Source organism: Ceratotherium simum, chromosome 27 (genome assembly GCF_057802395.1).
Source record: "Ceratotherium simum simum isolate JZ-2026a chromosome 27, ASM5780239v1, whole genome shotgun sequence".
Classification (NCBI taxonomy): Eukaryota; Metazoa; Chordata; class Mammalia; order Perissodactyla; family Rhinocerotidae; genus Ceratotherium; species Ceratotherium simum.
Genome location: NC_141926.1, coordinates 1,514,442 through 1,527,397, shown reverse-complemented (window position 1 = coordinate 1,527,397; position 12,956 = coordinate 1,514,442). Strand labels below are relative to the sequence as shown.

Below are 12,956 nucleotides of genomic sequence, written 5' to 3'. Positions count from 1 at the left end.
GAACTCGCTCTTCCATAGAGTGAATTTCTTACAGTGTAGTTTCTGAGATGGAGAACACGTGCACTCCAAAGCTGGCAGAAGTTGCCGGACTGTCCTCAAAACAGCCTCATCCCTGCTGTCCCTCCGAGGGCCGGCCAGGGGTGGGGGCGCCTGTTCCCCCAATGCTCGTGCTTTGAAAAGGGCGTCTCTGGGGGTCCAGACAAGTATCCCCCGGGTTCCTGGGCCGGGGGCCTGCCCTCATGGAGAAGCGCCCGCCGAGGGCCATCCTCAGAGGTGGTGGCACCAGGATGGCCTTTATCAAACACAGGAGCTCAGGGCCAGGGCCGCACGGGGTGTGGTCTGGGCGGTGGAGCTCCAGTGACAAGGGATGGCCTGACTCCCACCGGCCCCCAAGTCCAGCCACAGCCTCCACCTTTGAGAAATGCCCGTTTGTGGCAGGCGCGGGGTGGGGGGTGTGGTTAGCTGGCCCAGGTGAGACTGACAGCCGGCGCATCTTGCAGGCCCCAGAAGAGCGTGTGGCATGGCTCAGACCCCAGCGGGCGCCGGCTGACCGAGAGCTACTGCGAGACGTGGCGGACGGAGGCCACGGCGGCCACAGGCCAGGCGTCCTCGCTGCTGGCGGGCAGGCTGCTGGAGCAGAAGGCCGCGAGCTGCCACAACGCCTTCATCGTCCTCTGCATTGAGAACAGCTTCATGACCTCCTCCTCCAAGTAGGGCCTCTGCTGGCGCAGAGGGACAGATGGCCGGGGAGGCGGCCAGGCGGCAGGGGGAGTGGAGAAGCCCCCAGTGCAGGGCAGGGCAGGGAGTGTCTGCCAGCACCCCCAGGGTGGGGACCTGGCCGGGACGCTTTCCTGTATAGTTCACGTTGCATGTAATCCTCAAGAAATAAAAGGAAGCCAAAGAGTGTATTTTTTAAAAAGTTTAAAACAGAAAGCCTGGTGCCAAGACTCTTTCTCCCGCCCGTCCCCATCGTCCTACAGCTGGCCTTGGTGCCTGTGGAGCCCTCTCAGCCTGAACCAACCAGGGGGGCTGACCTGGCTCCCTGTGGGCAGGAGGCTGACTCCAGGACTTAACTGCCCTGGGGAGGTGCGCGCCCCAGGTCTCCCAGGTGCCGGTGGGGCCCTCAATCGCCAAGCAGGTGCTGACTGTTTCCTGCCCGGTGCCCCTCCTGCACGAACTCAGACCTGTTTGCAGACCAGCCATGACAAGGCCTTAGGGGCTGCACCCATGGCCTCCCTCCTCCCCTCTTGACCTGGCCTGGGCTGTGCTGGCAGCAGAGAAGGGGCGCCCTCTCCCCAGGCAGCGAGCAGTCAGGATGGCTGGGGTTGTGGGTGCAAGGGGAGACCACCTCCTCCACCCCTCGAAGCAATCCCCCCGCTGGAGCAGTTTCCAGGATCAACACCCGACTGCTGACCCCAGCTCCTTGGGGCCTCCCGGGCTCTGCCCCCGCCCCCAATGCTGCTATATGCAGGTGGCCTGTGGACCATTTTTCCCTGGAGCCAGCCCTACCACAGGGGGCCCATCTTTGGGCCTATCTGTCCCACGCTGGCTTTCCAAGTGACCCACGAGGTCACACCCAGCACAGGGCTTGAACCCAGACCAGGCTGTGCTGGGAGTTTTGAGGGGTCCACAAACCAGGGTGTGGCAGTGTCCTGTCCTGGGGCCCTGACCCCATGCCCAGCACTCCTTTTCCAGGGCGAGGATTCCCAACTCTAACCCCTGCCAAGCTCTGCTCAGGAGCACGTCCTGGGACCCACTGGGCCCAAAACCAGGGCCCCCCGGGTCACTGGCCAGAACTGCCTCCTGCTGAGCCCGGCCCTGGGGTCTCAGGTTTACCTTTGCAGGACAATGGAGCTCAGAAAACCTCAGAAGCAAAGGAAGGGGTGGCCACGCGTGACTCTGGCCACGACACAGCTCACAGCCGGCTCAGGGCTGCCCAGCCAAGCCCCAGGATGAACGAGGCGACATTCAGGGGTCGGGGCCAGTATAGGACAGGACTGGGCCGTGTCCAGGAGGCCACGTGTGCAAGACAGCGGGGGCACCAGCACATCTCCAAGAACATTCACGTCACTGCCCTCCTTGCGGGAGGACTGGAAAGGACGTTTTGGGGTGCATGTGGGCATCGCTGGGGGGGAACTGGGGGGGTCTGCACTGATGATGGCCGTGCTGGGAGGGGTGGCAGGGCAGAGCCCAGCCGCCCCAGGGCCTGCTGTCTGAGCCCTGCGACTGTAACCAGGGAGCTGGTCCCGTCAACCATGTAGCGTGTTCTCGAACAGGCTCCAAATAAAACGACCTTGCGCACTGACACTGGTTTCCAGGCAGCTTTCCTGGTCATGAGTCAAGTCCTCAGGAGCCTGTCCCTGGACCGCCCAGCTGGCGGATCCTGCTGCGGGAGCACAGGTGTGCACACATGTACACAGGTGTGCACATACACATGGGTGTGCACAGATGTACGATATACACAGGTGTGCATGGGTGCGCACAGATACACGGGTGTAACAGGTGTGCGTGGAAGCACATGTACACGCAGGTGCCCAACACCTGTCTTCTCTCACGGATCTCCCTGGGGTGGCCAGCAGTCCTCAGAAGCTCTTTCTTCCAGGCCGGGCGGGTGGTCTGCAGCCTGGGCTCCAGACCCGAGCTCGTGTTCTCCTCACAGCTACTGCAGTCACTGGGCTCCGGGAGGTTAGGGCCATGCACACCGCACAGAGCAGGGGCTCACTTGTGCCCCTAGAACAAATGTCCCCCCGCCCTGGTGGCCGAGGAGCTCGAGAGCAGCAGAGAAATGCTGTTTCTCGGAGCCTGGAGATGGCTGAGGCTGAGCAGTGGGCCATGGTGCACGTGGGGAGGCTGCAGAGGGAACGGGTGGGGGCCGGCAGAAGGACCAGGCAGCTGCAGGGGGCGTCCCACTAGGTGTCCGGGCCCAGGAGGAGGATGGTGCTGTGGCCTTAGACTCCGTGCTGTCCCCTTCCCAGCAGGGTCCGCAGGCAGCTGTGGTGAGCCTGTGTGGACACGCCCGGGACCACTCGCTCCACCTGACCCACACTGTCAGCTGTGACTTGGGCCAACCTCCAAGTACAGCCTCCTCCTCAACCCTCGGTGCCAAGATGCCCCGCTCACCCAAGCCAACCTTGGGGAACCCCTGGGTGCCCAGCTCCAGCAGCCCCTCCTCGGCCATTAGTGCTGTTCCTGACTGCCAAGCTGGCTCTGAGCAGCCAGCCTTCCCTTTGGACCCCGCCGAGTGCCAGCCCTGTCAGCTGCCCTGCCCTGGATGGGGGCAGGAGGACTGAGGGGGGCTCAGCTCAAGGACACGGTGGGTCCTAGTGTAGATCCTTGCCTGTGGCTAGGGGCCAGGGGCTGGGACCTCTTTCTTGGCCTCCCCATGGACCGCCAGTCTCACCCCCAGGTCCGCGAAGAATCAGAAGCTTCTCACGCTCCAGCGGTGTGGTCTTTTTAATGTATTTTGGGAAAAGCAGACCATCTCACATCTCAGAGGGACGCACGATTGGTTCTTAGACCCCGAGGTGGCACGTCCAGGGTGGCACGGGGCAAGTCCTCTGGGCTGGTGTGAGCAGCCCCACACAGCCCTGTCACCCAGGAGGTAGGTCAGCGTTTGCCCACTTCAGGAACAGCGGGAGGACAACGGAGGGCCTGGGGAGAAGCGAGGAACCAGCTCCCAGAACACCAGCGTCCTGCTTCCACACGGCGGGGAAACACCTGCCCTGCCCCCCGCCCGGCTTCTCCTACAGAAACAGAAGCCCAATGAGGTTTCTCAACTAAATCAGTTAAAAAAAAAGGAACACTGCACTATTTAAAATGCAAGCACCTGGACAACTGTGACTGTCACATGCCCCAGGAACCCAGGCTCCCACCCCTGCCCTGCAGGGCCCAGGACACCCTGTGGGGGCTGCAGTCCGTGGGGCTGGCGTCCAAGACCACCTCGCCAGTCCCCAGGACAAGCGGGATTTGCTTCCCCAGACAGTGAAGGCTGGGAGGCATGGTGGGCACGTGAAACCCCACCACCAGCCACGGGTGGGCAGGGGACAGCACTCGCGCCCACAGCAGCCTGACAGCTGCCCGTGCACCCAGCAGGCTCCAGGCCATGGCAGAGGTGAGCAGGGCTGAGGGGCACAGTGCTTGGGCCGCCCAGGACAAGCCAAGGCCCTGTCCCTGAGGCGTGGGTCACGAGGACAGACAACGTAGGGCCCCGTTAGTCACTGGCTCCAAAGTCTGAATACTGGAATTTGGACAGTGCCGGAAACCCAACACCAGAAGGCCAGGCGACCTGCCAGGGACACGTCGGTTCTGAGATGTCAAGGTCTCAGGATCGGTGAGGACGTGCAGGATGACTGGTGGCTACCTCTGGCATCAGGAATCCGGCCGCCCACTGGGTCAGGCTGCGAGAGCGGGTCAGGCCTTGGTTTCAAGCTGCTGGCTCTGCTCCAGGGGGGCCGGCCCTGTGGCCCACACGCCGTTCTCCGTGGCCAGTGGCAGGGCTGCGGGCTGCACGCTCAGCAGCTGTGCGGCCTTCTCCTCGGGGCTCCGCAGCTCCTGGGCCAGGGGCAGGGGCTGGTGGCGGCCCTCCCGGAGGTGGCGCAGGCCCACCAGCACGGCTCCCAGGAAGTAGGCGGCAGACATCACCAGGAAGTAGGCGAAGTAGATGAGGAACTGGAACAGAGAGCGTGCAGGTGAGGGGCAGGCGGGAGAGGTGGAGGCGGCCCTGCAGGGGAGGGGCAGGCGATGGGGAGGGGCAGTCAGGGCCTGCACTGTGGGTTCCTCCCTTGCTTTCCTGCTCAGAGGTGCCACGGGCACACTGCAGGGGTGGGGTGGTCGCCCCGGGGTCGGAGGTCAGCCCAGGAGCCGGTCCCACGGGGTGCGAGGCCCGCCCTCGCCCTCCTCCCTGCCACAGCTGGGCGCAGCCCTGGGGCGGCTCGTCCCACTTTCCCACAGAACCCTGGAACTTCTCCCACATCCGCGTGGCCTCTGTGGTCTGCCCCCCGGGGCGCTCTGCTTGTTTTTCACAACAACAAACATGCTTCCCTTTGAAGGCCAAGTTCCCACAGCTGCCAGGGGCTCACGGACGTCTGTGCTTAGCGGAGCCGCCAGGACAAGGAGGACGGCAGTTTGCGTCTCCCCGGCCCGAGACCTGGGCAGCCCCCGCACTAACCAGCCCCTGCCCCGGTGACAAGTGAGGCTGCACAGCAGTGCCGCAAAGGAAGGCACATCCAGCATGCAGAAATGTTCCTCCAGATTCTCATGACCACGGGGATAGGGGGTCTGGGGTGCTCTCGGGCGTCTGTGGGCCAGAACGGGTGCGGCCCCCACCCAGACCCAGAGCTCCATGAGCCGGTCTCCCGGAGCCCCTCATCACCGACAAGCTCAGCCCTTGAGGGAAGCCCATTTTCAGAAACAAAACCAGGAAACGAATCATCGAGGACTTTGCTTGCAAGATGGAGGTGACGCATACCTCCAGGTATGACTGAGACCCTGCACGTGACACACGGAACACACAAAGGTGACTCCGACAGGTGGACGGGAGCAGACCAGCCAGGGACCCCAGACCCAGAGCAGCAATAAGGTGATGCGTTCCCTGGGCTTTTTCCTTTTGCTGCATGTGTTCTGGAACCAAATAAACCAGCAACCCAGAAATGCCGAAAAAAGCCCCAACTAAAGCCGCTCTCTCTGGCCAAAGGATCAGAGAGGGATGCCCAGCAGGACAGGAAACTGACAGATAGGAACGACCTTGCTCCAGCCAGACCCCACCCTCCTACCCTCCCACCCAGCAAGGACCCGGGAGAGCCTCCAGCCAGACCCCACCCTCCTACCCTCCCACCCAGCAAGGACCCGGGATAGCCTCCAGCCAGACCCCACCCTCCTACCCTCCCACCCAGCAAGAACCCGGGAGAGCCTCCAGCCAGACCCCACTCTCATTACCCAGGCTGTAACAAGGCACCTGCCCCACTTCAGGTGGTGCTGGTCAAGGCCAAGTGGGGAGCTGGAATGTTCACCCCCAGAAACCACAGGGGAAGCCTGGATTTTCACTCCCACCAGACGGTAATGACCCCACCCCACAGGGTCAGGACTCTCACCCCCCCACCCCACCAGCAGCAAGAATGCCCCACCAGCCATGTCACTGAAGGCCACATGGGGAGCTGGCACTCCCATCCCCGCCCAGTAGTAAGGAGGAGCCCCACCCACCCCTCAGGGTCAGGAGGGCTGAGTGAGAAACCTGGACTTTCACCCCACCTGGGTAACACGGCACACACCCATAACTTCCTCCGCTAGAGTGGTCTCAGGAGAAGCCAGCTAAAACAGAAGGATCAAGTAAGATCCAGTCTCATAACATAATACCCACAATGTCCAGGTTTCAGTCAAAAATCACTCAGCATACTTAGGACCACAAAGGTCTCAAACTGAATGAAATACAATCAACAGATATCAACACCGAGATGACAGGGATGTTAAAATTATCTGAGAAAGATTTTAAAGCAGCCATCATAAAAATGCTTCAACAAGTAATAACAAACATGCTTGAACCACATGAAAAAACATCTCAGAAAAGAAACAGAAGAGACAAAGAAGAAAATTTAGAAATGAAAAGTACAATAATCACTAAAATAAAAACTCAATGAATGGTCTCAACAACAGAGTAGAGGGAACACAGAAAAGAATCAGTGAACCGGAAGACAGAACAACAGAAATTACTAAAGCTGAAAAACAGAGAGAAAACAGACTGAAAAAAAAATAAGCAGGGGCCGGCACAGCAGTGTAGTGGTTAAGTTCGTGTGCTCCACTTCGGCAGCCCAGGGTTTGAAGGTTCGGATCCTGGGCACGGACCTACGCACCGCTTGTCATGCCATGCTGTGGCAGCCCCATATAAAGTAGAGGAAGACGGGCACGGATGTTAGCCCAGGGCCAATCTTCCTCAGCAAAAAAGAGGAGGATTGGCAGCAGATGTTGGCTCAGGGCTGATCTTCCTCAAAAAAAAAAAAAATAAGCAGAGCCTCATTCTCTTTGGAACTATAAACAGAAGATGTAACACTGGGTCATGGGAGTCCATAAGAAGAGAGAAAGAAGATGGGCTGAAAGAGTACTTGAGGAAATAATGGCTGAAAGCTCCCCATATTTGGCAAGAGAAATGAACCTACAGATTCAAGAAGCTGAAGGAATCCCAAATGGGACAAACCCAAAGGAAACCAGACCAACAAATCCATATTCAAACTTCTAAAAGCTAAAGACAAAGACAAATAAAAACTCTTGAAAGAAGCCAGGGAAAAATGACACCTTAGGGGACAAAGAATTAGAATTACAGAGGCTTTTTCATCAGAAACCATGAAGGTTACGAAGAAGTGACTCATTTTTCACATGCTGAAAGAAAAAAAACTGTCTACACAAAAGCCTATATCTGGTAAAAATATCCTTCAGGAAGGAAAAGGAAATCAAGACATTGTCAGATGAAGAAAAGAAGAGAAGAATTTGTCACCAGCAGACCTACCACAGGAGAATGGCTAACAGAGGTTCTCTAAACAGAAGAGAAATGACAAAGAAGGAAGCTTGGAACATCAGGAAGGAGAAAGAACACAGTGAGCAAAATTGTGGGTAAATACAACAGACTTTCCTTCTCCTCTTGAGTTTTCTCCATTTTGATAGTTAAAACAGAAATTATAACCCTATCTTATGTGGCTCTAACAGAATGTATAGGAAACACTTAAGACAACTGTACTATCAACAGAGGAGAGTAGAGTGACATAACAGGACGAAAGATTTCTATACTTCATTCAAACTTGTTATTTAATACATAAAGCCACCACCAGAAAAGCTATACCAAGAGATACACTCAGATAAACCAAAATGAAATTCTAAAGAATGTGAAAACAACCCATAGGAAGGCACAAAAAAGAAAACAGAAACAAAAGCAGAAAGAATAAAAGGAAAACAAAACATGATGTGACAGACATAAGCTCTAACACACCAATAATTACACTAAATATAAATGGCCTAAATACATCAACTATAAGACATTTTCAGAGTGAATTAAGAAAACATGACTCGACCACATGCTGTCCACAAGAAACTCATCAGGTTAAAAGTAAAAGTGTGGAAGAGGATACACCATGCAAACGTTAATCAAAGGAAAGCAGTAGTGTCTACATTAATATCAGGTAAAGCACACTTCAGAGAAAAGAAAACGACCACAGGCAGAGAAGGACATTATATAATGATAAAAGGCTCAATCCACAAAGACAGCAATCCCAAATATGTATGCAACAAACGTGAAGCAAAAATGTGATGGAACTGAAAGGAAAGACAAATTCACAACTACAGATGGAGACATCAACACCTCTCTCAACAACAGAACCAGACAGAAAAGCCACAAGGATAGAGAAGAAATCACAACAGGATCTAATCAGTATTCATAGAACACTCCACCCAACAACAGCAGAATTCACGTTCTTTTCAAGTGTCCACAGAACACGTAACAAGACAGACCACATCCTGGGCCATAAAACAAACCTCAACAAATTTAAAAGGATTAAAATCATATAGATTGTTTTCTTATCACAACATAGAATCAAAACAGAAATCAATAACAGAAAGATAACAGGAAAGTCGCGAAATACTTGGAAACTAAACAACACACTTTGAAATAATCATAGGCCAAAGAGAAAGGCTTGAGGGGGATCAAAAAGTACATTGAAATAAACAAAAATGAAAATACCACATATCAATATGGGTGATGCAGTTAAAGCAGTGTTGAGGGAAATGTACAGCACTAAATGCAATTACTAAAAAGAAGTCTCAAATCATTAATCTAAGCTCCCATCTCAAGAACCTAGAAAAAGAGGAGCAAAATCAATCCAAAGCAAGTATAAGGAAAGAATAATAAAGTCTAAGCCAGTGCAATAAGGCAAGAAAAGGAAATAAAAGGCACACAAAAAAGAAAAACCTTCCTAGAACTAAAATGACCTCAGCAAGATTATACAAGATTAACACGCACATATCAACTGCATTTCTATATACTAGCAACAAACACACGGACACTGTCGTGAACTGAACTGCATCCTCCCCAAATTCACGTGTTGAAGCCCTAACCCCCAGTGTGACCGTATTTGGAGAGAGGGCCTTTAAGGAGGTTAAATGAGGTCACTGGGCAGGTTCTAATCTAGTTTGACTGGTGTCCTTATGAGAAGAGGAGATGAAGACACAGACACACACAGAGGGACAGCCATGTGAGGACACAGGGAGAAGACGGCGTCTACAAGCCAAGAAGAGAGGCCTCAGGAGAAACCAGCCCTGCCCACACCTGGATCTCAGACATCCAGCCTCCAGAACTGTGAGAAAATAATTTTCTGCTGCATTTGGTTATGGCAGGCCTAGCCAACTAATATAGACACCAAAATTAAAAATACAATATTACTTACAATTGCTCAAAATAACACTGAAATACTTAGGTATAAATCTAACAAAACATGTACAGTACTTGTATATTGAAAACTACAAAATGCTGAAAGAAATCAAAGAAGTTCTAAATAAATGGAGAGACAAACCACGCTCACAGATTGGAAGACTCAACATAGTAAAGATGTCCATTTTCCCAGAATTGATATACAGGCTTAATGCTATTCCTAGCAAAATCCCAGCAAGACTTTTTGTGGATATAGGCAAGATTACTCTAAAATTTACAGGGAAAGGCAAAGACACTATAATCGCTCAAGCAATTGTGAAAAAAACTTTAAAAGTTGGAGGAATCGGTCTACCCAATTTCAAAACTTACCATAGAGCTGTGTAACCAGGACAGCGTGGTGATGGTGGAAGGCTAGGTACACAGCTCAAGGGAACAGACAGAACCCAGAAACAGACACACACAAATATGCCCGCTGAATTCTGACAAAGGCGAAAAAGCAATTCAATGGAGCGAAGGTTAGTCTTTCCAACAAATGGTGCTGAAGCAAGTGGACGCCCAGAGACAAAAGAATGAACGTTAATGTAAACCTCACACTTCAAACAAAATCAGCTCCAACTGGATCACAGCCTTAAATGCAAAACTGTAAAACTTTTAAGAAGAATTTGGGGGAAATCTTCTGGATCTCAGGCTAGGCAAAGAGTTCTTTTTAAAAGAAAAAATGGACAAATCAGACCTCATCAAAATTAAAAACCTTCATTCTGCAAACAACCCTGTTAAGAATACAATAGGACAAACAACAAAGTTGGAAAAAATGTTTGCAAACCATATATAGTCACGCATCACATAAGGTTTCAGTCAACAATGGACCACATATACGATGGCGGTCCCATAAGGTTAGTACTATAGAGCCTAGGTGTGTAGGAGGCTGCACCATCTAGGCTTGTGTAAGTACACTCTGTGATGTTTGCACAGCAATGAAATCACCTAAGGACGCATTTCTCAGAACGTATCCCCACCATCCAGTGACGTGTGACTGCATACCCGACAAAAGACTAGTATCTAGACTCAAAACTCAAGAAGAAAAATGAACCATCCAATCAGGAAATGGGCAGAAGAGTGAAGGGACATTTCGCCAAAGAGGATGTGCAGATGGAAAATGAGCACATGGAGAGAAAAACATCATTAGCCATCAGGGAAATGCAAATTAAAACCACAAGAAAATATCGCCGCACACCCATCAGAATGGCTAAACAAACAACAGTGACAACACCAAAAGCTGATGAGGACATGGAGAAGCCGGCTCTCCCACACAAGGCTGGTGAGAATGTAAATACGGTGCAGTTCCCGTGGAAAACAGTGGCAGCTTCTTAAAAAACACACAACTACCATATGACTCAGCAATTGCACTTCTGGGCACTTATCCCAGAGAAATGAAAACCTATGTTCACACAAAACTCTATAAACAAATGTTTATAGCAGCTTTATTCGTAACAGCCCCAAACTGGAAACAACCCAGAGACCTTCACGGTGAGCAGGTAAGCAAGCTGCAGTCCTCCACACCAGAGAACACGATGCAGCGATGAAAAGAACTGAACTACAATGCAGTAACACCTGGATGGATCGCAAAAACCAGATTCTATTTAAATAACACCCTCAAAATGAGAACATGATAGAAACGGAGCGGATTGCAGTTGCCGGGGTTGGGGGGAGATGGGAGGGGACTCAGGTGGCGTGGCCGTGAAAGGGCAGTGGAGGGACCCTGTGGGGAGGGAACCTTCTCGCTCTCGACTGAGTAAGGTCAATATCCTGGAGTGACAGTGAACCACAGAACTGAGCACGTGCCCAGCGGGCGAGTGGGAACAGGGCACGCGGGTCTGTGTTATCTCCTACGTGCAAGTGTGGTCCTCCAGAAATCAGAAGTTTAATTTAAGAAATAGCTCACCGAGGCTCTCTCCCCACACTCCGTCCTGGCTCCCCCAGCGTCCGCGTGGCCCCGTCCCCACTGCTCAGGAAGAAGTGAGGGGACACAGCAAGTGCTCGCTGTGAACAGGCAGAGGTGAGCAAGATGAGCCGCCACCTTCTCCCTCCCCACTCGCCAGTATTTCTAACTGAACACACTGCCCGCCTCTCCAGTCACTCTTTAACTGGAAGTGAAACCAGCCAGAGAAAAATCAGTGTGTTTTTCTCAATGTGACCTGACGTGGAGAGGAGCCACCAGGGGGAGAGGCCGGGGCCAGGGTGCGAGGAAGGCCCAGCCCCTGGGAAAAACTCTCTGGCCCTTCTCACCTGGCCTGGGCCCTCAGCAGGTGGGGGGGCCCTGCTTCTAGGCACACTGCCCGACCCTCCACAGGCTGAACACGGGGCAGCAACATGTACAGTGACCTCAGAGGTCAGGGCCCAAGGCAGGTCAGAGCTGCCACATGGCTGGGTCCACTGGGATCCGAGATCTCTCTGAAACAGGTCTTTGCTCGTCCACACTAACAGCCCCACTGCCTGGGGCCAGAACAACTGGGGGGTCCAGGTTTGGGAATGGGTCCCGAGAGGGGGAGGGGCTCCTCCCGGGTGCTGGGGCCCCTCCTAGGCCAGCTGGACTACTGGCAGGCAAGACTCTGTGGAAAGGCCTGGGGCCAAGGATGGTCCCCCCACAGAGGCTGTGCTTCCAGGGGGAGGCCTCCCCTGGACGGTCAGCAGCAGCATCTGCCGGGCCAGCACCCGTGAAGGAGGCCCTCAGTCCGCCCATCCCGGGGCACAGGGCTCACGCCCTCCAGGCAGCCCCTCTCATCCACCTGGTAGGTGCAGCTGCACAGGCACCTGTGGACCCGAGTCCAGCTCGGCCACAGAGGGGCTCAGCCAACCCTGCTCGGGCTGGACAGTCCCCAGTGTTCAGCCTGGGGGCTGGGGGTAGAGGTCTGGAGGGCCTGGTAGAAGCAGGGCTGAGACCCCCCTGCCTGTGTGGACGCAAAGGGCGAGAGGCTCTGACGCTCCTCCCCTAGAGGGCATTTCCAAACCCCACAGGCTGTTTCCACGCAAGAGGGTCTGCTCTTGCCCAGCACCTCCTTCCTGGCCAGCTTTGGGGTCACCGAGGCAGTGCAGCCTCAGCACCCTCAGACAGGGGGTCGGACCTTCTCCGTGGAGCCCAAGCCCCAGTGAGGTCTGCGCTCCAGGCAGATGGAGGCTGCATCCCCACAGGCCGAGGGTGCTTGTCCAGCCACAGGCGGGGCAGGGTGGTCCCTGAGGAGCCTGGTTACCATCCCTCCTGGGGGCCTGTCCTCTGGCTAATTCCAACTTGCCCGGAGAGGTCCTGCTTTGGCTGAGACCACCCGGAGCCACAAGTGAGTGTCCCCCAACCTCACAGTGGACAGGAATTCTCAAGCTCTTCTCAAAAGCACCAACAACTCGCCCAGAGCTGGACAAAGGGAGGTGGACTAGAGAAGGGCCAGCACGCGCCACGTCAACCCACCAGCTCTCCTTTCTCCCGCCTCCACAGAGAAGACAAAGGGCGGTCACAGGGACAGGCCTAGGTCGGACAGGCCTGACGTTACAGGCAGAG

General features: G+C 54.2%; 2 protein-coding genes across 6 annotated transcripts in view; one reads left to right on the top strand and one right to left on the bottom strand.

Moving 5' to 3' along the window:
- The window catches only part of COL18A1 (collagen type XVIII alpha 1 chain), a 110,939-nt gene extending 110,006 nt beyond the window's left edge, over window positions 1–933 (top strand). For all 4 annotated transcript variants that reach the window (XM_087417923.1, XM_087417924.1, XM_087417922.1 and 1 more), the window contains one exon: window positions 501–933. In XM_087417923.1, the coding sequence (XP_087274049.1) occupies window positions 501–714 (214 nt within the window). In that variant the 3' untranslated portion in view covers window positions 715–933. The remainder of the gene's footprint in view (window positions 1–500) is intronic.
- Window positions 934–3,992: 3,059 nt separating this feature from the next.
- Window positions 3,993–12,956, bottom strand: part of SLC19A1 (solute carrier family 19 member 1) — a 31,851-nt gene continuing 22,887 nt past the window's right edge. For both annotated transcript variants that reach the window (XM_004429727.3, XM_087417926.1), the window contains exon 6: window positions 3,993–4,668. In XM_004429727.3, coding sequence (XP_004429784.1) covers window positions 4,411–4,668 — 258 coding nt within the window. In that variant the 3' untranslated portion in view covers window positions 3,993–4,410. The remainder of the gene's footprint in view (window positions 4,669–12,956) is intronic.